Source organism: Gigantopelta aegis, chromosome 9, assembly GCF_016097555.1.
Source record: "Gigantopelta aegis isolate Gae_Host chromosome 9, Gae_host_genome, whole genome shotgun sequence".
NCBI lineage: Eukaryota > Metazoa > Mollusca > Gastropoda > Neomphalida > Peltospiridae > Gigantopelta > Gigantopelta aegis.
In genome coordinates, this window is record NC_054707.1 from 7,824,215 (window position 1) to 7,850,801 (window position 26,587).

The 26,587-nt window shown below is 36.1% G+C and overlaps 1 protein-coding gene across 1 annotated transcript; it reads left to right on the forward strand.

The window, feature by feature from the left end:
- The first annotated feature begins 481 nt into the window (after positions 1–481).
- Positions 482–26,587, forward strand: LOC121380469 (ceramide synthase 5-like). Its single transcript, XM_041509289.1, has 10 exons — positions 482–814; positions 9,766–9,892; positions 11,039–11,145; positions 12,971–13,028; positions 13,528–13,578; positions 14,735–14,827; positions 15,718–15,846; positions 18,307–18,413; positions 19,710–19,866; positions 21,265–26,587. The coding sequence occupies exons 1-10, from the start codon at positions 630–632 to the stop codon at positions 21,412–21,414; spliced, it is 1,164 nt and encodes a 387-aa protein (XP_041365223.1). The 5' UTR covers positions 482–629; the 3' UTR covers positions 21,415–26,587.

Genomic DNA, 26,587 nt, shown 5'->3' on the forward strand with positions numbered 1-26,587 from the left:
TTCAAAAGGTGCATGCCTCCCCCCCCCCCCCCCCCCAAATTTTTTAAAATGTAGAATGCAGGAGATGCATTTTCCTGCATTCTGGGAAGTAAATTGGACTTTTTTTTTCTTTTTTTACACATCCACGGACGGACCTCGAAAGACTATGGGGGTGCGTCCGCACCCCCCCCCCCCCCCCCCCCCCCCCCCCCCCCCCCCCACCCCTGCGTACGGGCCTGCATTTGATTCACTTATACATATTGAAATTGAATACCCTGCGTACGTCAACCGATATATATAAATAACTCTGTAACGCACGTTTCGGGGTTACCGGTATATCCATAGGCTAGCCTATTTTATTATACTTTTTATTCCTAGTGTGATTAGACCCACCTGGCCGAACGAAGGGTGTGCGTGTTACCGGTCACCAGGGTAACGTGACAACAAACGAACATACTCCCCCATGTAACAAATATGATATTTCCAGCTTTTATTTGTCAGCATTAGCTATATCAAACAACCGTAGCTACAGCGAAAATGCACCACACATTTTAGCCAATCAGGTCGCTTGGGGTTCATGACCGAAATCACCCGAATATAGTTGTGACAAAATATTTACGGTGAATAATTTAAGTTTACACCGTCCAAACATGGCGACTTACTTGAAGGCGGCTAACGACATATTTTGGAGCCCGAGCTTCTGGCTACCAGAAGGTTTCGTGTGGAAAGATCTCGAGCCTAAGGACAGCGAAACTTATTACCCCCGCATCCAAGATGTTAACTGGTGTGTCGTTGTCGGGGTCTTCTTACTCGGCGTTCGTTACGTTTATGAAAGGTAACTATGTCTTGTTTACTATAACTGACCTATAGCCAAACACTACGATTGGGTCAACCGAAAGTCGTGGTATATATCATAGTGTTTGTGCTCTCCCGTCTGTAATACATAGGCAGAAGTTCCTAATTTTCTCAGTTCTGTACAGTACATATAGATCAGGATTACGGTTAGCTTCAGGATTAGGATTAGAAGTTCAGATTTAGAGTTTAGCCTACATAATGATAATACCTTGTAACCTTGTATGATCAGGATTTGTCCCATTATGAAGTCTTTTCCCCAACTATTCTGAATTTCCCTCAGTTCTGTGCAGTATGGATTAGGACTAGGTTTAGTGTTGCCCTTGGGCCTTGGCTGAAAATTTACAGGAAGGCACCACACCCAGGTGTGAATCCCCCCTGCTCAGAACAACATTTTTTTTTTCTACACTTATTTTAATGAATGAAGCTATAGGCACTGTTAAATATTTTTTCATTTAATTAGTTGCATATGAACCCCTTAAAAAAATTCTGGATCCCCACCAATTTATTTTTAATACATTTGGAAGGTCAGTGTAGTACAGTCGTAACCATAGTAAAATAGTATACATTTGCTGTCCAAATGTCAGTGTTATTCTTTATGGACACTGTTTTCTGAAATACATTTATGAATAAAGTTTCAGTGATCTTAAAGTTTGCAACTTATGATTAAATTTTTAAAATGTAATAGTTCATCAAAGTTTTGTGTTTATTTAATGACATCACTAGAGCACATTGAATTATTAATCATCAACCATTGGATGTCAAACACTTGGTAATTTTGACAAATAGTCTTAGAGAGGAAACCTGCACTACATATTTCCATTAGTAGCTAAATGGATCTTTTATATGCACCATCGTACAGACAGGAGAGCACATGTATATACCACAGCCTTTGGAACGAGAAATAGCCCAGTGGGCCACCAACGGAGATTGATCCTGGACCAGGGTCTTTATCACTTGGTTATGTCCTCCTCCCACCCCCACCTCCCACCCCACATTCATCATTGGCAGTATATGTAAATTTAAAAGTGTGTTTACAATCAACTCGTAAACAAAATTCTTGACAGTTCATGTAGAATAGTGTGATGAGCAAACACGTTATGCAATATCTAATCAGATTGTTTGGAAATTATAGTGTTGCTTGCTGTTAATAAATTCAGGAATGATGTGTTGCACACAAGTCCAGTGCCTCTAGATTATGGTAGCCCCACTCCCATGTCTAGTGATATTCAATATTGGGCTAGTAAATAACTTCCATTGCCATTTTAAGAATTTTAAGCTTTATCTCCGTCTTTTTGGTTACATTATTGCTATTAGTAAAATTATATTAACTTAAAGTAAAGTAGGGCTAGTGAATTTTTAATCGTGGCTAGTAAATATTGAAAATCACTGATTGAATGGCTAGTGGATTTTATAAAAGTTCTACAAGTTTGTTTTGTTTAACAACACCAATTTATTAATCATCGGCTATTGGATGTTAAACATATGGTCAGTTTGACACAATCATAGAGAGGAAAGTGGAAACCTACATTTTCTCATTAGTAGCAAGGTATCTATTATATGCACCATCCCACAGACAGGATAGCACATACCATGGCCTTTGATATACCAGTCGTGGTGCACTGGCTGAAACTAGAAATAGCTCAATGGTCCCACCAACGGGGATCGATCCTAGACTTTAACATTTTACCCTAAAATTCTAGAAGTCCTGCAAGTCATAATTTGACTGCAGCGAATAATTAAAGTGGCAAAAACATTACTAACATTACTAACAACACTATGAGTGCCACAATTTAATAAACAGTGTAAACATGCTTGTATATTTACTAATACCATACACCACCATGTATATGTATAGACATACATGTATATGTATGCGAGGATGTTTTTGTTGTTTATCATGAAGTACCACAATGGTCATTTCATCTATAATGTTAAAAAAATGTTTTAGATTTCTGTCCTGTACTTTTGATAACCAATCCCATTTAAACCCCAGCATGTCATGCCGTACGAGTAGGTCATTAGTGCAATTTAAGTCATGTGACCTGTTCTGAATTTCTTGCTGCTAGGTCAAAGCTACAGGGTAGATTGAAGTAACAGGGTTGGGTAGGGGTCTGTCTGACATACATGTAGGATCTCGGTGGTGCCGTGGTTAAGTTATTGGTCATAAAGCTGGTAGATACTGGGTTCACAGCCCAGAACCAGCTTTCACCCAGAGCGAGTTTGAATGACTCATTGGGTAGGTGTTAGACCACTACACCCTCTTTTTTTCTCATTAACCACTAACACTGTCCTGGACAGACAGCCCAGATAGCTGAGGTGTGTGTGCCAAGGACAGCGTGCTTGAACCTTAATTGGATATGAGCATGAAAATAAGTTGAAATTCTTTGATTAATAAATCATGTACTCTAGTGGTGTCGTTAAACACAGGTTTGACTGTATGTAAAAAAGAAAAACTGGTTTGGGACTTGGCAGGGATAAATTTTTGTTTTATGAATTAAAAGATGAGATATCAGGGCTAAAACTTAACGATGGCACTAATGGCAGTTGCCATCCTTGAGATATAAAGTGCCGTAGGTAAAGAACATCACCGGAGTGCCGTAGGTAAAGAACATCACCGGCAGCACATGGTGCACATTATTTGCCAATATTTAACATTTGCACATTTTAAATATGTCTGCATACAACAAAATAACCTTTCAGTCATGTTTACTTCCCGCAAAAGTAACTGTTAAAAACTATTGCCATAGGCAGGCCCAAAATTGCCGTCAGTGGGCCATTATATCCATGGCAATTCTTTTTGAAAATTGCCGTGGCAGACAACTGAGATATGCATGTACAGGTAGATATATTACTACTCCGATGGCGGCATCGGCAGTGACTACATGTATGTTATCTTTTGCATTTAGCTCAACATTTCAAAAGTTTCACATTTAAGTGCATTTCTCACAAACTGTAACTCCTACAAGTAAATCAATGCAATCTGGTTTATAGTTACATCTATAAATGTTTATTGTAATGTAATACCTCTACTGGTAACTACTGCAAAGAGATAACATGTTTTGTCAGACTTGAACACAATGTACTTTCAAATTAATACAATGTATGTGGATATTGCCTATCCTTTTTATCCTCTCACTTGGGAGATAAACATATTTTCTATTCATTTTTGAGGTAGGTTATCGTGGCTTTAATAACACTAAATGTCATTTAAAACCGAACATAAATTTGTAAGTACAAACACGTTTTAAGTGACATGTACACAATGTATGCAGATTAACACAATGTCACAGTGGATGTGGCCTATCCTTCTGTCCTTTCACTCCCCAACAACCTTCCTGTGAGGGCAGAACGTAGTCCAGTGCTAAATCACTCACCTGATGTGTGGTCAGTCTAGGATAGATCCCCATCGGTGGGCCCATGACAGGACAGCACATTCCATGACCGTTGATATACTGGTCAGTCATGGTACACTGGCGCTAAAGTGAGAAATAACCCAATGGGTCCACCGACACGGATCGACTCAAGACCGACTGCTCATCAAGTGAGTTCTTAACCGCTGAGACCTGCCTTTGGACCTTATAGGGTAAAGTGGTAAAGTGCTTACTGGATGCACGGTCGGTGTGAGATCGATCCCCGATAATGGGCCCATTGAGCTATTTCTCATTCCAGACAGTGGACCATCACTGGTTTATTTAAGATCATGGTATGTGTTATCCTGTCGGTGGGATGGTGCATATGAAAGATCCCTTGCTGCTAATGGAAAAATGTATCGGGTAGACTGTAAAACAAACTTCTTCATTTTTGGATCTTAGAAAAGTAAAATGTAAAGTTTGATTTATTTCAGGTTAAAGATAACAACACCACTAGAGCACATTCATTTATTAATTATCGGCTATGGGATATCAAACATTTGGTCATTTTGACATAGTCTTAGAAAGGAAACCAGCTACATTTTTTCATTAGCAGCAAGGGATCTTTTATATGCATCATCCCACGGAGAGGATAGCACATACCACAGCCTTTGATATACTAGTCGTGGTGCAGCTTTGTAAATAAAGAGACCACTATAGAATATATTAACTAATCATCAGCTTTCTGGTGTCAAATAATTTGACATATAGAGGAAACTGCTATATCTTTGTGTCAACAGTAAGGGGCCTTTTATATGAACTAGCTTGCCTACGGACAGAGGGCGGGAAGAGTGGGGGGAGGGGATCCAATCAGAGAATGGGGCCACCTACATTGTATTGTAATTTACATGCACTGATGCAGGATTTCTGAAAGGGGGTCCAAATGTGATGACTGATCTCTCCTTTTATACACAACAGTCAATATAATCATGTTTCCTCTTAAAGGTTATGGTCGGTTTTCAAATTACAAACTACATGCATGTATACATTTTCTTGCTTAAAATATGTCTATACTTGTACATGTACCTGTATGTAATAATATAACATATTTATAGTACCTGAAACTTAATTTCATGTCCTAAAATTATGTTCTTTTCTTTCTTTCTTTTTGTGTTTTGTTTTTGTATATATGGACCTATTGAGAAGTAAAATCTCCTGCCTTCCTCCAGTAATTTTGAAGTACCCCTTTACTAATTTTAGATTAAAAGTGCCTTTTGTACAGAAATCTCAGTATTACTACATGTATGCCCTGATTATTTATTTACTGTCTTTCTTCCGTACTCCCCTTCCCCCACACACCCTTTTCCCCCTGTTCCTAGTTACCTGAGGCTAAGTACATGTATGCCCCTGTGACTATGTCCTGATGTTAATATTCCCGGAACATGTCGTTCAAAAGCACTTGAAAAAGACGCTTGACTTTCTGTAACAAGCACTTGTGACATACTTGACATCTTTCATCATAGTATTCTTACTGAGTACAGTGGAACCACTGAGTAGTGTCACAGTCGTTAGGTATATATACAATGAAACCTGACTAAACCAGACCCTGAACTCACTGGAATTTTCACAACCTGTCTAAACTGGCCACAGTTTCCTGGTTCCGGATTTTCTAAATTCTAAAATGTGACCCTCTAAACCACCGATTCTATCTAAATGGGATAAATATTAGGTCCCCATCATGATCGGGTCTATACAGGATTCACTGTACTTGTAGATTCTGTCTAAATGGGATAAATATTAGGTCCCCATCATGATCGGGTCTATACAGGATTCACTGTACTTGTAGATTCTGTCTAAATGGGATAAATATTAGGTCCCCATCATGATCGGGTCTATACAGGATTCACTGTACTTGTAGATTCTGTCTAAATGGGATAAATATTAGGTCCCCATCATGATCGGGTCTATACAGGATTCACTGTACTTGTAGATTCTGTCTAAATGGGATAAATATTAGGTCCCCATCATGATCGGGTGTATACAGGATTCACTGTACTTGTAGATTCTGTCTAAATGGGATAAATATTAGGTCCCCATCATGATCGGGTGTATACAAGATTCACTGTACTTGTAGATTCTGTCTAAATGGGATAAATATTAGGTCCCCATCATGATCGGGTCTATACAGGATTCACTGTACTTGTAGATTCTGTCTAAATGGGATAAATATTAGGTCCCCATCATGATCGGGTGTATACAGGATTCACTGTACTTGTAGATTCTGTCTAATTGGGATAAATATTAGGTCCCCATCATGATCGGGTGTATACAGGATTCACTGTACTTGTAGATTCTGTCTAATTGGGATAAATATTAGGTCCCCATCATGATCGCGTCTATACAGGATTCACTGTACTTGTATATTCATGTACTTAACAGGTTTCTTCAAGTTACTATTGTCTGTCGGTCATATGCAGTGGAAGTGGAGGGGACAGGGGGGTACTGCCTCCCCCAAATACAAATAATGTACTGCCTTCATCTGGTAAAAGGGAAATTGGGGAAGGGGATCGACTGGGGTTATTCAGGGTATGTGTGGATGATCCATCTCCCTATAAGGATTAAACAATCAAGGCGACCAACCTAATGGGAAAAAATTTCCGGATTTTTCTGGTATTTTAATTTTTATGCACGGAACACCTTTTTCAAAACAATAATTTAAAGTGTGCGAAAACATCATTTTCATAAAAGTAATTTTAAACAGTGCGAAAAATGCCATGTTTGATATATATTTGCAAAATGACAATATAAATGAGTATATCATTATTTATGTGTAAATTGGAACTTCCTCATAAAAAGACACCCCCCCCCCCCACACACACACACACCATACTCGCACCAAAAATCATCAGAAAGTTCACAGAACCCCCCCCCCACACACACACACACACTTTATTAAAGGGACACACCCTAGTTACGGCTAGTTGTTAACCATTACGGCGTTGTTTTTCGCTATTAAACCCATTTTTTCACAAATAAAATTGCACTTTACTTACCGTTTATTATTTAGAGTATACATTTCCATTCACCTGAAGTGGTTTTTGGTAATCCTGGTGTTTTTTGGTAATCCTGGTAATCCTGGTGTTTGTAATACCACAAAATGCATTTTTCGTATTTCTGAAAAACGGACGCATGTTTAAGAAAAAAAAGTTGAGCAGACAAGGTCTAATCTATTTTTAGACGGGATATTTCCATTTCAATGTCACAGACGTTGGTATACCACGTGACCGTTATCATTTTGGTGCGGTTTGTTTTCTCGTGCACGGTTCACACAATCAACATCCGATTTGTTGTTGTTCATTTGCAGAGCCCTCAAAAGTACCCGGTCTCCGGCGGCAAATCGCCGCCTGAAACAGCTTTTGCCGCCGCCTACTTTTCGTTGATGATAAAAAAAAAAGTGCTTTCTCTTCTTTAATTTCTTCAATTTTTCAAATGTTTCTCGGGGAGGGCCCCCAGACCCCCCGCTTTGCTGCCTGCTATCATCACTGTTGTAGCCTGCTACTTCTTAAACTATTGAGGGCGCTGCATTTGTGAGATTTTTTTTCACAGTTCGTGAACATTTTCAGTAACAATAAAGTTCAGACAAGTAAGTATCTCAATACAAAACGTTACAAACCCTTAAAACCAATAAGTTTGCTAAGTCCTACGATATCTGGAGAGGGGATACAACCAGGACAGAACAGTTGGAACATGTCCAGGAGAGGTGAAAAGAACGCACCCCAAGTCTGTGAAATTTATCGTGACGTAGGCATTGTTGTGCTTCAAGCGACATCTACCGGTGACATCAGAATACAAACTTTCAAAATTATTTCAAGCAATTGGGACATGGGGATTCCCATGGTATTTATCGATATAAAACCTGCTTTTTCACTCCATTTGATAAAAACATGATCTAAGTGTGTTACAGGTTTGTAGATTAACCAAATTATAATTTATTTTCGCTGGATGGAACTAGGGTGTGCGGCTTTAAGCTTAGCAAATATTCTATTACAGTTTAAGACTCCCACCTACAGATTAGCAATAAAGTGATAACAAACTTGGGACCAATGTTATTTTTATGTAGGTACATTGCCACATAGACAAAACAGAGCTCAGGTTGAAATGAGTAATAAAGATATTTAATTCTAAGAATGTAGAATGTAATATGAATTAGTTGCGTAAAATATTTCCGGATATTTGGCATCAATTCCGGAATTCCGAGTATGTGATAAAATTCCAGAAAGTTGGTCGGCCTGAACAATGCTTACAGTGCAATATTAGGCTATTCCTATGTGTCCAGGGGAAAATGTAGAAAAAAGGATCTGCTGGATTCAAATTCGAACCTACCCCCCACCCCCACCCAAGTTCAGACCACACCAAGTCACTGCAAATTAATATGTAACTACCCCCTCCCCGATAGTTGCTCAGACATCTGCAAGTATGTCATTAGATTGATATTGGAGTTTGTTGATAGGATCTACATGTATGTATAACTGAAATGTAATCAGTACATTTAGTTCATAGGGTCAAAGATATCTGTACCTTTTGTACTATCTTTTATTATGTAATTCGTATTGCTGAATCATACCTATTTACTAGATACATGTACATGGCATGTGGATTGACCTTTACACTGCTGAACAATAACAGTCATAATACAATGTAGAACAATGTATGTACATGTAAAATACAGAACAATAATACAATTTAATAATCATGTTACAATATATACATATACAATTTTAATACATGTACTACAATGTAGTTTTCTCCAAGGAAGAAATACATTGTACTGTAGAATTAATAATACATTTTAATTATGAAATAATATACATAGAGGTTAATTTATTACCAGTGTTTTTTGGTATTATCAGTATCATATAATTATTAGCAAAAAAAATGAGGGTAATATCTTTATCATATAATCACAAGCTTAATGCAGCATGTTTTTGAAAACTGATACACCACTTTAATTCCAGTCAGCCATTACTTGATGTAAGAATATGTGACGCAGTGTCTTTTGTTAATGGAAATAACGTCCCAATGTGAATGGCGTAATTTTGGATATGCTTACATAAAAATAAACTAGTGCTTAACGGTAAAGATTTCGCTTGATATGTGGTCGGTTTGTGATTGATCCCCGTCAGTGGGCCCATTGGGCTATTTCTCGCTCCAGCCAGTGCACCACGACTGGTATATCAAATGCCGTGGTATGTGTTATCCTGTCTGTGGGATAGTGCATATAAAAGATTTTTTGCTGCTAATCTAAAAGAGTAGCTCATGAAGTGGCGATAGCAGGGTTCCTCTCTCAATATCTGTGTGGTCCCCATATAATACAATGTGTACATTGTACACACACACACATGCACACACTCTCATACATGTGCACACACAATTATACACTCATACATGCACATTCACACACTCTCACACATACACACAACACACACGTACACACTCTCATACATGTGCACACACACACACACACACACACACTCACACATACATATCTTTTACATTTGTCATGATTTTAATGTCTTTGTAGGCTCATTGTGGTACCAATAGCAAGAAGGCTGGGAGTAAAGGAAACAAAGAAATCCATCGTCCCAAATCCTGTGCTTGAATCAGCATTTAGTAAACACAAAGGCAAAATCACCAATGATACCATACAGGTATTTTATGAATTATCATATTATGTATTTTATTAATCATTATCTTCAGTTATTTTGTTAATTATTACAGTTAATTTGTTAATCACTTGGACAATGTATATGGGGTGTTATGTGAATTTTCATAGTTTGCCTATTTTGAACTACAAAAGAATCATGAATATTAATTTGGTTTTCTTTAATTTATGTTAAATTATTTGTATTGAATCCCTTTAGATTTTACATGTATATCTATTAAAATTTAAATATCAATGTCTTGTGAACATAAACAGGTAGGACTTTCCTTTGGCACTGTCACATAGCTAGGTTATAATAAAGAACATTATAAATACTTATCATAGAGTTAGGGTTAAGGTTAGGCTTAGTGACAGGAAAGTCCTTCCCATAAATAACTGTATTTTTATTGCTGTTCGGTATGACTACCAGCACATGCTCTTACAGGTGTTTAATCATACCTGTAGACAACTGGCGTAACAAAGGCCGTGGTATGTGCTATCCTGTCTTTGGGATGGTGCATATAAAAGATCCCTTGCTGCTAATTGAAAAGAATAGCCCATGAAGTGGCGACAGCGGGTTTCCTCTCTCAATATCTGTGTGGTCCTTAACCATATGTCTGACGCATATAACCGTAATTAAATGTGTTGAGTGTGTCGTTAAATAAAACATTTCCTTCCTTCATACCTGTATATGTTATTAATCACTAAGTCCGAATATTTTGTTAATCACTTCATCTCTAACTTTTCTAGGCTACTAGCTAGTCCCACAGGTCAATGGAAATACAGGTATTTCTTCATTTCTGCTCCTGATTTGATTATGTTGCAATGCCATTTCTTTACATATGTTGGGTGGGTGGGAGGATCTGATAATGGGAGTATATTGCATGATGAAATGTATGTAGTAAAAATCTAGCAGTGTTTGAGATTAAATTTTTGGGGCAGTATCCCAGTTGCATATTAACATTTCAAAATCTGGTATCCCACCTGAGAATTTAGTATTATATGGTATCCCGATGGGATACTGGGTTTTTGAAGTCTGGTATCCAGAATTAAATTCTGGTATCCCCGGGATATCGGGATACCGTTAATCTCGAACACTGTCTAGTCTAATAACTGTACGTACAATGTATGTTGGTAATATTCTTCATTGTAGGCATTGATAAAACAAACCGACCTCACAGAGAGAGAGATACAAAGATGGGTTTTTCGGCGCAAATTTCAAGATGTCCCTACACATATGCAAAAATTCAGAGAGTGCAGGTAGATGCTAACTTTAGTCATTAGAGTTCAATCTGCCCATTGCCAAATCAGCCAATTGCTTATTTTTACACAAAGTGGATACAACATTTAGTCTTTGGCTAATACATTTTTCTATAAATTAACCTTTTTCATTCATTTCAACTTATTTTAGTGCTTATATCCAATTAAGGTTCAAGCACACATCCTGGGCACACATCTCAGCTATCTGGGCTGTCTGTCCAGGACAGTGGGTTAGTTGTTAGTTGGTTGGTGGTTAGTGAGAGAGAAGAGGTTGTAGTGGCCTTACACCTACCCATTGAGCCCTTAACAACTCGCTCTGGGTGGGAGCCGGTACCAGGCTGCGAACCCTGTACCTACCAGCCTGTAGTCCAATGGCTTAACCACTGCACCACCGAGGCCGGTTAACCTTTTTCAATCAGTTTCAAGGAAATACTCTGCATACATGTATCTCAGAATTGGCTACAACAATTGTGAGCCCTGAATCATAACAGCTATGTGTAGTTTAATCAGTTGTGTTTGATTTGAGTGATTATTAAGTGGTGAAAAGCCAGATGTTTATAGAGACAGCTGGTGCGAACCTAATTACCTGAATGGAGTGTTTTTATGTGATAATACAATCAACAGTAGGGTTTACAGTGTACAGTATAATGAGACCTTATTGCTGGTACCGGCCTAGGTGGCGTGGTAGGCGATCGGTCTACAGGCTGGTAGGTACTGGGTTCGGATCCCAGTCGAGGCATGGGATTTTTAATCCAGATACTGACTCCAAACCCTGAGTGAGTGCTCTGCAAGGCTCAATGGGTAGGTGTAAACCACTTGCACCGACCAGTGATCAACGACGACTAGTTCAACAAAGGCCATGGTTTGTGCTATCCTGTCTGTGGGTAGGTGCATATAAAAGATCCCTTGCTGCTAATCAAAAAGTGTAGCCCATGAAGTGGTGACAGTGGGTTTCCTCCCTCAATATCTGTGGTCCTTCACAATATGTCCGATGCCATATAACCGTAAATAAAATGTGTTGAGTGTGTCATTAAATAAAACATTGCCTTCCTTCCTTATTGCTGGTGCTGTATTAAAAGTTTCAATTTATGATTATTGTCTGTCCTATCCTCTTACACAGATGGGGTTTTTTAATATAATTTCAGTTTGGTTTGACGTCAGGAAAAAAGTAAAAGTGTATTGGAAATAAAATTTAAAAACCCCCATTATTTTTATGTGCAATTTAGAAAACAGTCTGCTCAGAAATAAATAACTTGTAGTAAATTCCATAGTATGAAAAGAGGTGTTCCCTGTGGGATGGACTATAGTGAAACATTTCAAAACCGGACAACCTTTCTGTAAACCAGAATTCCATTGAAACCAGATGTTTTTTACGGTCCGTTTTTAAATTTCAGTACAGAATATATTAACCTCTTTAAACCAGATACCACTTAAAACTGGTCGGACTTTTTATTACATGGGTATCCAGTTTAAAGGAGTTTCATTGTATATAATTAGGTGGAGGAAAAAGAAGAGTAAAATGTAGAAATGTAGCGGGGGATCTTGGCAACCAATCCTACATAATGTTGTTCAGAAATGTCTTTTTTCAAGCCGTATATGGTGAATCCCAAAATACCTGTATTACATCATTTTCACTATTCCTTGCAAACAAAATGTCCCCTAATTCAATGCCTGCAAATGTGATGAAGAAATGAGCCATTCATATATCTTGTTTCTTTTTTTGTTTACTTAGTACATAAAATATATGAAGAATTGCTTGGAATGTTACCAAGCTGTAGTCCGGTGTATGCAAACATTTACTCAAACATTTCTCTTTTGATTGCAGCTGGCATTTGCTCTTCTATCTTTCTGCTTTTATCGGAGGTCTCATAACACTATGGGATGTAAGTTTTTAACTTAAATTTGTCACTTTATTCGCAACATAATGTCTCGCATAATTTGGTGCTATAACATAACTTGTATGAATCAATAATATATTATTATTATCAGGTATGAAAAACCTAAAGCTGTATTTCTGAATTCTGTGTTTAGGGTTTTTATTATTTATTTTTTATTAATATTATTATTATTATCATCATTATTGTTGGTGGTGGTGATGATGTTGTTAAAGTTATTATAAAAATTATAAAATTTTAAAATTATTATTATTACTTTTTAATTAATTTAAATTTTTTAATTTATTATTATTTTTTTTTTAATGTTTATTCTGAGCGAATAGGCATGTATAAAGATGCCTTCATACATGCACATGTATATTATTGAAAAGTAGGAGATTATGGTCAGCTTTATAGATTGTTAATCCCCTTCTTTTTAACAACCTAAAAACGTTATGTGATATATAAATGTGTAATTATTTTCCTGTCTGGTTTTTTTTGTTTGCAGAAAGACTGGTTTTGGAAGTCAAAATATTGCTTCATAAATTGGCCATATCAGGTATGCATGTACTGAAACTGTGATCTTATCCTCACCACCCACCCCTCACCCAGGGCTTCGGAAGTGGTATGGCCATGGCTGTACCACTTTATGGGACAGGAACGTTTTTTTCTCTTCCTATGGCGCTGGCATAGTATAGTTGTGGTGCAGTGGCTGGGACGAGAAATTGATACTGGCAGTTCTAAACCGAACGTAGGGGCCTAATATCATTAACAGATTGTCAGTGAGTTTGGTATTTGGTATGCATTTTTTACATGGCATTTATTTATGCAAATACCTATCAGACAGGGAAAAAAAATCTAAGTAATTAGTTTTACCGTGATAGAGATAATTGCTGAAGTATTATTTATCTTTCACTGAATTATTTATTTTAATATGTTTAGCTACTTTGTGTAATAAATTATCGAGAGGGCTTCTGTAATGTGACGGTAATAGTAGTACAGATAATTGCTGCAGTATTATGTCTTATCTACTTGGTTTTATGAATTATTGAGATGATTTTCTGTAATGTGATGCCATGCCATGGCTATAAGCTAGTGCAGTTTGTGACATACTATTGCATAATTTATGTTCAGAAGTTACCTGTCCTACAAAATGTTTGTTATTGATTTTTTTTTTTGTGTATGTGTGGGATAAATTAATTTATAATTAAATTGCCACCCTCCCTTTCATTTCATTTCAACTTATTTTCGTACTTATATCCAATTAAGTTTCAAGCATGGTATCCTGGGCAAACACCTCAACTATCTGGGCTGTCTGTGGGTTAGTGGTTAGTGAGAGAGAAGAGGGTGTAGTGGTCTTACACCTACCCACTGAGTTGTTAAAACTTGCTCTGGGTGGGAGTTGGTACCAGGCTGTGAACCACGTACCTACCAGCCTTGTGTCCGATGGCTTAACCACGACACCACCGAGGCTGGTCTCCCTTTCATCTTTAGCCTCCCTCACTGTACACACACACACACAGATACATGTACACATACACACACACACACTTACTCACATACATGCACACACACACACACACACAGATACATGTACACAGCACACACACACAGACACAGAGACACACATAACACACACACACACACATCACACACACACTTTTCATCCTGCTAGCTTACATGTCATTATTACATAATAATGTGTTTTCTTTCAGCATGTTGGTAATGATTTGTACGTTTTCTATCTCATGGAACTGAGTTTTTACTGGAGTCTTCTCTTTTCTTCTCTACACGACATCAGGAGAAAGGTGAGATGAGACACACTTGATCCAGGCGCTCTAGCAGCCGACGGATTGATAGTTTCCCACATTTCATCATAGTAGAGGAAGTAATGAGAAAATTGTGCCACAGGGCTAGCTCTGGCTGTACAAAACATTTCACCAAATTATGTCCAAAAATACAAAAAAATGTTTTGCCAAATTAAAATAAAATTCGCCAATTGTTCCTAAAATTCGCAATTGGTGAATTTGGCGACTGGCAGAGCTGCGCTGCGTGCATTTGATAATACAAGCAGGGTAGGGTGGGTCCAATTCCAGTGGTAGAGTGTTCGCTTCTGTGGGTCCTTTGGGCTATTTCTTATTCCTACCAAGGGTCCACATCGATGCAACAAAGGCTGTGGTATGTATTATCCTGTCTGTGGGATGCTGTATATAAAAGATTGCTTGCTGCTAATCAAAAAGAGTAGCCCATGGTGTGGTTGCTGCTGTTTTCCTTTCATGTCATCTGTGTGGTTCTTAACCATACGTCCAGTGTCATATACACGTAACTTGCCCTTTTGACACTGAATATGTGCAAAGATGAACTGCTTATGAACCTGATATACTTGTATGTTGTTTAATGGTAAAAAGTGGAATTGCATAATGAAATATGAAACTAATTATAAAGTTAATTTACAATTTGATTATAATATTGGTAGAATGTAATCAACTAATCAAAAGAGGCCTTAATAATAATACAGGTTTATGCTTGTTGGCCAATCCATAGAACTCTTAATTTGTTTTAGTAAATATTGTTTAAACCAACTAACCAGCTGTTACTGATGATGACATTTTAATTACTTTATAATCAATAAATAATAATAAGTTCCTGTTACTTTCATTCATGTACAAATGTATATGGGTGTTTTATTTGATTTCAGGATTTTTGGGAAATGACAATCCACCATGTGATAACGATAAACCTGATTTATTGGTCGTGGGTCGTCAACTTTGTTAGAATCGGAGCCCTTGTGATTATCGTCCATGATGTTTCCGACTACTGGATGGCAGTGTGTAGATTTATTATATACATGGCTATGAAATAATATAGATCTACAGAAACCATAAACGTGATATTCGGTGAAAACCTGTACTTTCACTGTATTTTAGTTCATGATTCAGTTATCACCCTTGTAACTTATTGTGATCTAATTATTGCGGTCGGTGTCACTTTATTTGTTTATTTATTTTTTTATTACCAGTGTATCTGATCATATTTGAAAAAAATAAAAGTAGTTTGAACAATTGTATCTATAAAAGATGAATTTGAAGTGCAGTGATGGTAAAATATCTAAAACCGAGTATGAAGCTAAAATAATGGTAACATGATGTCCTGTCGTTGAGAGTAAGTTAAAGTTTAACTTCAAGTTTGATTCATGTTTTGGGTTTTTTGGACGATCTCTTTGTTAGGTATGTTTTCAGAGCAGTATTATTTAACAATTATTAATGTAATAATTAAATAAAGGTAATTTTTTTTCATATTTCTTTTAAGAAGTCCATGGTCAAGTAAATTTTCTGCATAAGTTAGACTGGAACAAATATATCATTGCATATATGGCATTAAGTGAAAGATAAGTGAAAAATACTAACAAAAAGCCAAAATTATTGTCAAAAATTAGGAAATATGTATATATAATAAATCAACCAGTTTTTAAATATGATTTTTATGTTAACTTGTGATGTGTGAAGACCATATTTTCACCAATTGCTTCACAGTTTGTGAAAATATGGTTTTCACACATCACGAGTTGACATAAAAGTCATATATAATATGAAAAATCCCATGAAATAGCCACTATATATTTATGTTATCTGGCTCACATACAAGACATACATGTATATAGTGAAACCCCTCAAAACCGGACCTTCAGTAAACCGGAATTCCCTCAAAACCGGACATTTTACACAGTCCCGTGATTTGTGTATCTTTTAATTTACCCATCTAAACCGGAAACCTCTCTAAACTGCACCGGACGAAATTATCCGGTCCCTTTGTGTTCCTTTAATGCAAATTTTACCTCAGAAAACTGGACGGTCACACCGACGTCAATCATTACTGCATTACTTATACTTTGAATACCCACTCAGCCGATAACGTAATTGCGTACACAGAGCTAATTACATGTGCGCATGCTCCAGTGTCACTGTTGTGCAGTTGACAAATACCAATTACGGGATTAATTACCAGCTTTGATGTTTAAATAACTGGAGCAAACACATGTACTCCCTTTATTTTGAGCTCGATTGTTACAAAGTTAGATTAACTTACGAATTTGATTGAGCTCCTTTTCATAGCCTACATGTACGTCTCACGATTACCGCAATGAACGGCCAAGCAACTAGGAATTTAATTAATTTTTCCAATTGTTTGAACCCCTTTTTTTTCTTTCTTTCTTTGCAAAGTTTATTTAACAAAATAAAGAGTAACCAAGAGTAAAATTGTTTGGCTTGGTTTGGTGGAAAAAAAATTTCATTTTAGTATTTACTTTGGACATGTCGGAACATCCAGTGAAAAGCCGCCATGTTGAATTATCGCTTGATGATAAACTTAAGATAATTCGAAAGTTCAAAAGGTTACCTGTTTGTTTTTGGCAGTTTTATTAGTTACTATATCAGTAGAGAACACCAACCAACAAACGGTTTACCTCAATACTGAAACCTCTGTAAACCGGATACCCCTCAAAACTGGACTTTTTCCTTGGTCCCATGGCTGTCCGGTTTTGAGGGGTTTCACTGTATGTCAAAAATTAAATTTTTGCTTTAAAGACATCATTCATTATATAATAGTCAAGAGGCCTACTTTGCTAAACTCTCGCAACTTTGTGATTTCGCAGTGCAGTGTAAAATGATGATGCTGTGTTGCTTAAGAGAGTTTCAGAAAGCTTTGCGAATTAGGCTCATGATTTTGTGATGTGTTTTAGATTTAGTTTAAAATTGCAGTAATATTTAACCATTTAGAATAGACCATCAACTTAAATCCAGCACCTGTACTTGCTTATGTAATTTACTTTAAAAAAAATTGTTCTCCATTTTTACGCTCAAAAGCAGGATGCTATTCTATTGTTTTGTCTTAAAATATAAAATTTTATAAGTATTAAAAAAAAACATGGCAGAACTCTTGTATGTTGTATGATGTCAACTGACCGTAACTTTTAATATCAATAATTGCACATATGTTTATTAAACCTGTAGATGTGTTTGAACCTGTAGATGTGTTTCCAACCAGTGCATCACAACTGGTCAAAGGCCATGGTATGTGTTTTCCTGTCTGTGGGAAAGTGCATATGTTTGACATCCAATAGCCGATGATTAATTAATCAGTGTGCTCCAGTGGTGTCATTAAACAAAACAAACTTCTTATAAATTATTTTGTGATACGATACAGTGAGATTTGAGATTTATGTCAATGTTCTATATGTTATTACATACACTGACTTCTAATGATGATCTGTTGTGTTTTGTTTTTCCAGTTAGCAAAGATTGCCAAGTACAGCAAAAAGCAGACATTATGTGAATTGCTATTTTTAGCATTTGTGGTGGTGTGGACCGTCACTCGGATTGGAGTTTATCCATACTGGTTAGTGTTTGCTTACATATTTACACACTAGTGGAATAATTCACACTTCCTCTAAACATTTAGCATTAACTCTTTACTAAATTCATATAAATATTTTCCTTTAATTTGACCTGAACAATGGCATGTTCCCCCTATTTAAGTAGACTGGTCCGAAGGACTCATTGGTAGATTGTGGGCCATCCCATTGGCTGTTGAGATGTTCGGATCAGTCTACTTACATACAGGGAATATGCCATTGTTGACGTTAGGTTAAGTATTCATAAAGGGGGAAAAGGGTCCAAGTTTTCTCCAGTTTTGTTTTGTAGCACCTACAGGATCCAGGATTTTGTAAAGGGGTGGGTCAGAAAATTTTAAAAGGGGCCAGTTTGAGTTTGCCAAAGACAAATGAGCCGAGTTTGTGTTGGGAGTATGATGTAGAGAGGTTCGGGGGCATACTTTCAAGAAATGAGCCGAGTTTGTGTTGGGAGTATGATGTAGAGAGGTTCGGGGGCATACTTTCAAGAAATGAGCCGAGTTTGTGTTGGAAGTATGATGTAGAGAGGTTCGGGGGCATGCTCTCAAGAAATGAGCCGAGTTTGTGTTGGGAGTATGATGTAGAGGGGTTCGGGGGCATACTCTCAAGAAATGAGCCGAGTTTGTGCTGGGAGTATGATGTAGAGAGGTTCGGGGGCATACTTTCAAGAAATGAGCCGAGTTTGTGTTGGGAGTATGATGTAGAGAGGTTCGGGGGCATACTTTCAAGAAATGTTTAAATAAAGATGCTCAGAGACATGTTTTCAGTGTAGTTTAGTGGTGCATATTGTGGATAATAATTTTTTTTTAAAAAGGCTCTTCAAACATGCGAGGAGGGGGTCACAGGAAATATTCACAAATTCGTGAAACCATTTGTTGTGTTTTTGTCTCTCACTGTTTTATATGTTCAAATGATAGACATTCATAATTACATCAACCCATTAATCATGTCTTACAGGGTTTTATACGCTGCTGCCATAGATATACACAATTACATGAAACCAGTGATCATGTTTTTGTCTTCTATGTCTTACTCGCTCCAGCTAGTGCACCACGACTGGTACATCAAAGGCTGTGGTATGTGCTATCCTGTCTGTGGGATGGTGCATATAAAAGATCCTTAGCTGCTAATTGAAAAGAGTAGCCCATGAAGTGGCGACAGCGGGTTTCCTCTCTCAATATCTGTGTGGTCCTTAACCGTATGTCTGACGCCATATAACCGTAAATAAAATGTGTTGGAGTGCGTCATTAAATAAAACATTTCCTTCCTTCTATGTCTTACAGGGTTTTATATGCTGCTGCCATAGATATACACAATTACGTGAAGCCATTCCAAGTTCACCGTATGTTTGTTTTTCTTCTGTGCACCCTGCAAGTTCTCCACATCATCTGGACGTACATGATTTACAAAGTTGCCTTCCAGAAGTTCACAACAGGATCAGTGAGTATTTGAGAAGCACAATTACAAGAAAACCGAGTCCCAAACTCACATTTAGTTCCACATTTTTTAATGCATGAGACGTTTCCAGTATTAAGTAAAAGTCCTATTTTAGGGGACAATATTTCAAAATCTTAGGTAACCAGAAGTCGGTTTACGTGAGGTTTACTTAGGTAACCGATTGTTCGGTTACGTGAACTATATTCAAGTAACCGATGAGTTAAACCTACCTAATCCAAAAGCACTTGAACTACGGTTCTGTGCTACATTGGTGGTTCAAATGTATGTCAGAAAAATAAACTGATTTTCAAATTGACTACTGATATATGATACTTATAATTTTAGGACATAATTTGTTCACCATGTAACCGATTGGCAGTTCACATGATTTTGAAGTTTACGTAACCGACACGCAAATAGAACAATGGTTCTCATGAAACATTGTGTCCTGTATTTATTTGTGTAGGTTTTGTTGTTATAAAATTGTTCCTCAGTTTTTTTCTGATTTACTTTGAGTGGTTGTATTATTTATATCCATGGTGTATATGTTGATTGAAATATGCATGTACATGTAGCAGTTTTTGACATACATGTTGTTATTGTCATCTATGTGATTTGGGGTCGGAGCATAGCCAAGTGGTAAAGCGGTCAGTCTTGGATCGATTCCTGTCAGTGGCACCATTGGGCTATTTTTCGTTCCAGCCAGTGCACCACGACTTGTATATCAAAGGCCATGGTATGTGTTATCCTGTCTGTGGGATGGTGCATATAAAATATCCCTTGTTGCTAATCGAAAAGAGTAGCCCATGAAGTGGCGACAACAGGTTTCCTCTCTTAATATCTATGTGGTCCTTAACCATATGTCCGATGCCATATAACCATAAATAAAATGTATTGAGTGTGTCATTAAATAAAACATTTCCTTCTGTGTGATTTGGGGGTGGGCATAGCCAAGTGATAAAGCAGTCAGTCTAGGATTGATTCCTGTCGGTGGCCCCATTGGGCTATTTTTCGTTCCAGCCAGTGCACCATGACTGGTATAAAGAAAAGGATGTGGTATGTGCCAGTACACCTCAATTGATACATTGAAGGCTGTGTTATGTGCTATCCTGTCTGTGGGATGGTGCATATAAAAGATCCCTTGCTACTAATGAAAAAATTTAGTGCTTTCGTCTCTAAGTCAGAATTACCAAATGTTTGACATCCAATAGCTAATGATTAATAAATAAGTGTGCTCTAGTGGTGTCATTGAACAAAACAAACTTTAAACGAACTTTAACTGTGTGATTTGATTTGGTGGAAATGTTTGACATCCAATAGCCGATGATTAATTAATGAATGTGCTCCTGTGGTGTCGTTAAAGAAAACAAACTCAATAAATCTCTCCGTGTTATTTTCCAGATTGAACGAGATATTCGTAGTGATACTGAAGAAGATGATGACACTGTTACCGAGCCGACAGACGAAGACCTCCGACAGTCTGTGATGAACGGAGGGCCAGCCACTCACCTCAGACACAACAACAGTTCCGCAGCAAATAACTCTGCATAGAATGACTGTTCCGCAGCAAATAATTCTGTATGGATATATCACCATGTCCACCGTATTGTTTATTATTTACACTACCCAAACTCAAACAAGGAACATACCTTGCTGTTTTTTTATATTTTGTGTCATATTGCAAATATTAGACAAGTATTTACTAGTTGTTGGAGGGTGGGGGGGAGGCTGTTCAGTCTAGTATTATTGGTTTGTGTGTGTGTGTTATATTTAAGAGAGAAAAGTGTCAAGCAATGATATTCATCTGTTTTTTTAACAAAAGGACAAATCATTGCTGTTTTTGACCATAAATATTTTGCTGCATGAAATGAATGAGGGGTTCAGCCTGTTATTATTTTGGGTGTGTTGAATTTCAGAGAAAAAAATATTAAGCAGTTTTTCACTTTGTTGAAAATGTGGATAAAGTTTAAATATGAGTGGTTTTTTTTAGATGCACTTCCATAAGTCAGCGGGTTTGGATGGGGTTTTTTTTGTAAGATTACATCTGAGGCTTTTGTTAACAGTAAATAAAATGATCTATGAATGTTATTGCAGACAAAATGTGGGAACCCTTGTTTTGTTTTCGTTTTGGTCTTTTATAGAACTGGTAATTTATTCTCCATTAGTTTAAAATGTGAAAGGTGCGACCATATTCTGGGACCTCAGTTCATAATGGCCTTGGGTTTTCTGGATCTTCGGTAAATATCAAGGAAAGTTCCACATGACTGAACTCAAATGTGAAAATATAGGACCTTGGTTAATGATATATAATAAGAATGTGAAAAGATGGGACTGTATTTGGTGATATATATAATAAGAATGTGAAAAGATGGGACCATATTTGATGATATATATAATAAGAATGAAAAGATGGGACCGTATTTGGTGATATATAATAAGAATGCGAAAAGATGGGACAGTATTTGATAATATAATAAGAATGTGAAAACATGGGACCATATTTGATGATATATAATAAGAAAGTGAAAAGATGGGACCGTATTTGATGATATATACTAAGAATGCGAAAACATGGGACCGTATTTGATGATATATAGTAAGAATGCGAAAAGATGGGACCGTATTTGATGATATATAGTAAGAATGTGAAAAGATGGGACCGTATTTGATGATATATAGTAAGAATGTGAAGAGATGAGACCGTATTTGATGATATATAATAAGAATGTGAAGAGATGGGACCGTATTTGATTATATATAATAATAATGTGAAAAGATGGGACCGTATTTAATTATATATAATAAGAAAATTAAACAGGGATGTTATTTTTCAACTTTTTATCTGATTTGATTTTTTGTATGTCAAATGGTTTTCTAAAAGTAGATTGGAATTGATCTGTAATGCTGAAAAATTACCTTTATTTATGTATGGGAATTTTAGCTGTTTAAAGATCATTTCAGCGTTTATTTTTAAAGTTTTATCACATCCCTGTTTGTGTACATGATTTACATCTAGTACCTGTATAGCAGTGCCCACATTATCAAATTTAACTGAAATGTTGTCAGCATATGTGATACTGTTTAATAATCAGTTCAGATACATGTGAGTTTTGTGTACGTCAGTAATAATACATTCTGCATCTTATGAGTTTTTCATGTGTGAAAGATGAGAACAGATTTTTGCGATCACAATTGTCATTAAGAGTGATTTTTGTGCCTGATATTTTTATCCATGTTTATGCGGTGTGCTTGTATTACTGATATCATTAAGCCCCTGACTAATTTCCATGGTGTGCACCTTTTTTATTTGACCTACTAACACCAAGATGTTGGATTCGTCAAAATTAATCACTTAACCAAAGCCTGGGGGGGAAATCTGTTTTTTTCCTGGAACATGACACTAATTAAAAAAAAAAAGGACAGATTTGTTTTCCAGTTCATTTTTGTTCTTGATGCAAGTGGGGGGTTTGGGGGGGTTGGGTATTTTTTATTAATTTATTTGTGAATAGAGTACATAGTACATACATCACATTTTATAGGGCCCACAGGAGTGAATGTAGAAACTTTTTTGAAAGCCAACCGACCTGTCCTAATTATATTCAGCACATTCCCTGAAACAGGCCAAACAAATTGTAAGCTATAGTAAAAACACAAGTCACTGTACTGAACAAAATTAGAAACATGAATATTAATTTAGTTTTGTTTAACTTTATTTAAAATAGTATTTGACTCCCATTAGATTTTTGTGTAAAATTATAAATGTGTATGTGAACATTTTAGACCAAAATGAACCAATGAAAAAACCCATTGAAATGAACCAGTGACCAAATTTAAACCAAAATTACCAGGGAACAAAAATAGATATTATGGATATACAAAATATAAGTGATGTCTATTTTTAATTATCCAAAAACAGCTTTAATAGTGAAACATATGGTGTAGTGTTTAAAAACTAGGGTCCGTCACTTTAAATATTCCTGTTTCTTCTTTTGTTTAGTAGTTTGCAGATTTGAGCGATCTGTGTGATTTTCCCTCTTCACTACAACCCTCGGGTATTGGCAACACAAAGGCAGGAGGCTTTATCACTCATTTTTCTCTCATTCTTAAGTATATATACTAGGACAAAGTTATCCCATGAAAGACAGCAATCAAAGATATTTCTATCTGTCATAAGCTATCACATGATTATGCTTACAATGGGACCTAACTCTTCAGTCTTTTTAACTTAAGCTGAAAGTTTAATTTAATCAAAAGATGTCAGACTGCAATTTTATTCCCTTTTTCAAAATGCACTCTTGTGTTCAATGTAATTATACCTAAAGAAAGAAATACGGGAAATTTGGTATTGTAGACCATATTTAACAACATAATGTTTGTATAAAATACCATGATGTAATGTGTGATGGACTGTCAGTAATATGGTTAACTTCCTCACACTATGGATGAGTGTGTTTGTTACAGTCATTCATTGCTGTCAGCATTGGTGTCATCCCTTATTTTTCTTTTCATCAGTATATTTTGAGTTACATATTTGTATCCCAAGATCCTTGCTAATTTTCATCAGTATATTTTGAGTTACATATTTGTATCCCAAGATCCTTGTTAATTTTCATCAGTATATTTTGAGTTACATATTTGTATCCCAAGATCCTTGTTAATTTTCATCAGTATATTTTGAATTACATATTTGTATCCCAAGATCCTTGCTAATTTTCATCAGTATATTTTGAGTTACATATTTGTATCCCAAGATCCTTGCTAATTTTCATCAGTATATTTTGAGTTACATATTTGTATCCCAAGATCCTTGCTAATTTTCGGAATAAGATCAGGGGCCTAGCTTGGCATTTTCAGGTGGTATGCAGACTTTTTAGGTGATGGAATAAAACACTATTTGCTAAGTATACACTCATTTACATCATATATTTTAATTAAAAAACATATTTGTAATCTCAGGTGGTACGCAGTTGCGTACCTGCATATATGGAAGCGAGTCCCCTGAAGATGTTTATGAATGTTACTGTTCAAATGCTGTGGCTGTAAAGTATTACTGTACAGTTTTAATTACTGTTGTTACGTAGGATAATAGTCCCATACGTTTACACAGAGCAGGGTTACAAGCATGGCATTGTATTTCCCTCTCTTTTTATTTACCGTTTTCATACATCTGAATCATTTGTTATGATTACCAGGTAACCGTGTTGTTGCTCACAAACAGTGCATAGCATGAGTCAATAGAATCATGTCTTCTATTCCAGTCTGCAGCTATTTTACCGTGTCAGCATTTATTTAAAGTTCAAGATCAAATACATGTATATGTGATCAAATTTCCACTTGTTTTGTGGCCACCATGCTCAAAGATATTATTCTGCTACGTATTTGGTTTTATTTTGGTTGATGTTGTTTTTTCCCCCAATGACTTTTTGTGGTAAATTATTTTAAATTGATGTTTTTTTATATTTGGTACAGTTGTTTATCAGGTGAGTGCTTAAACTGCACACTTCCATTTGGGACAGATATTACTCAATTTGTTTTTCAATGCTGATTCTTTTAAAGGATTGGTTTCATAATTAGTATGAATGTTCAGCATGCAGTAAGTAGTCTTTCAACTGAATGGACCCTGGAGTTCATGGAGCTGACCCCTAAGGTCCAGACAGTCTCATGATTCCTTTAAAGAATTACTTTAAATTAATTTTGATTCTTCAGCAGGTGTTTTATTTTTATTTATTATTATTATTAATTTAAAAAAAAAAAATTCTCTCTCTCTCTCTCTCGACTGCACGTTCTATTAGATGACTTCCATATTTAGAATAAATTTTAACCAAGTATATTTTTAAACTGCACATCCCAATTTCCATTGATGAGATATCTAGGCTTTGTAAAAATTTGATAACAAATCGAAAGAAGATTTAACTAAAAGTTTCATTATCCAGAGAAAATCAGTGTTCAATAATTTTGGGGTTGTTTTTTCTGCAAGTCCGTGAATATGCATTACATTATTACGATCGACAAATTATTGCCCTAGACAACAGTTTAGCTGACCTAAAGTAAGGTTGTCCATGCATGTACCTGTGAATACATGTTTTTTACTAGTGTGTACACCATCATGTTAGCTAAGATAAACAATGCCAAGTTTTAGCGAATATCAACCACATTATTGTTGCAAAATTATGTTATGAGTTGGTAGTGTCTCTTTATATTGTTACGTTGATTTTAATTGAACTTGTATTCTGTGCTAATTTTCCAAATGTGAGCTTATATTTTGCTGTAGTGTTCACCATTTATGCTTTAGTAATTTTGTTTTGTTTCTTTTTCTTTTTATATTTTTTGCATTACATTTTCAAGTTGGAAAACGTGCACTTTTTATTGCCTTTGTTGACAAGGTTCCTTGATCAATGAGTTTGTTTAGAAATTATTTTCAATATATATATTATTAAATTAATTATAGAATAATTATCTGTTATATTTTTTTTATTGTACAAGATCATACAAGATATAGGTTTTGTTCCATCATTATATAATTATGCAGGTGATGTAGTACATGTGCAGTATTTAGTATGATATAGTGATGTTTGTATATTTGTTTTTTAATATTTAAAAATATACCACTTGTTTCTTCAAAGCTATGATTGGATTTGAACTCTATAAAGTATTTTCTGTTACAAATTAGAACAATTTGGAAAGTTAATGTTATTCGCAGCATCACATTAAGAGTTTATCATTA

Bases quoted from the DNA above. Each gene is read 5' to 3' on its own strand.
- LOC121380469 (XM_041509289.1), top strand. From the start codon at position 630: ATGGCGACTTACTTGAAGGCGGCTAACGACATATTTTGGAGCCCGAGC. The intron at 815-9,765 runs GTAACTATGTCT...ATGTCTTTGTAG, and splicing joins GTTCGTTACGTTTATGAAAG to GCTCATTGTGGTACCAATAG. The intron at 18,414-19,709 runs GTTAGTGTTTGC...TATGTCTTACAG, and splicing joins ATTGGAGTTTATCCATACTG to GGTTTTATATGCTGCTGCCA.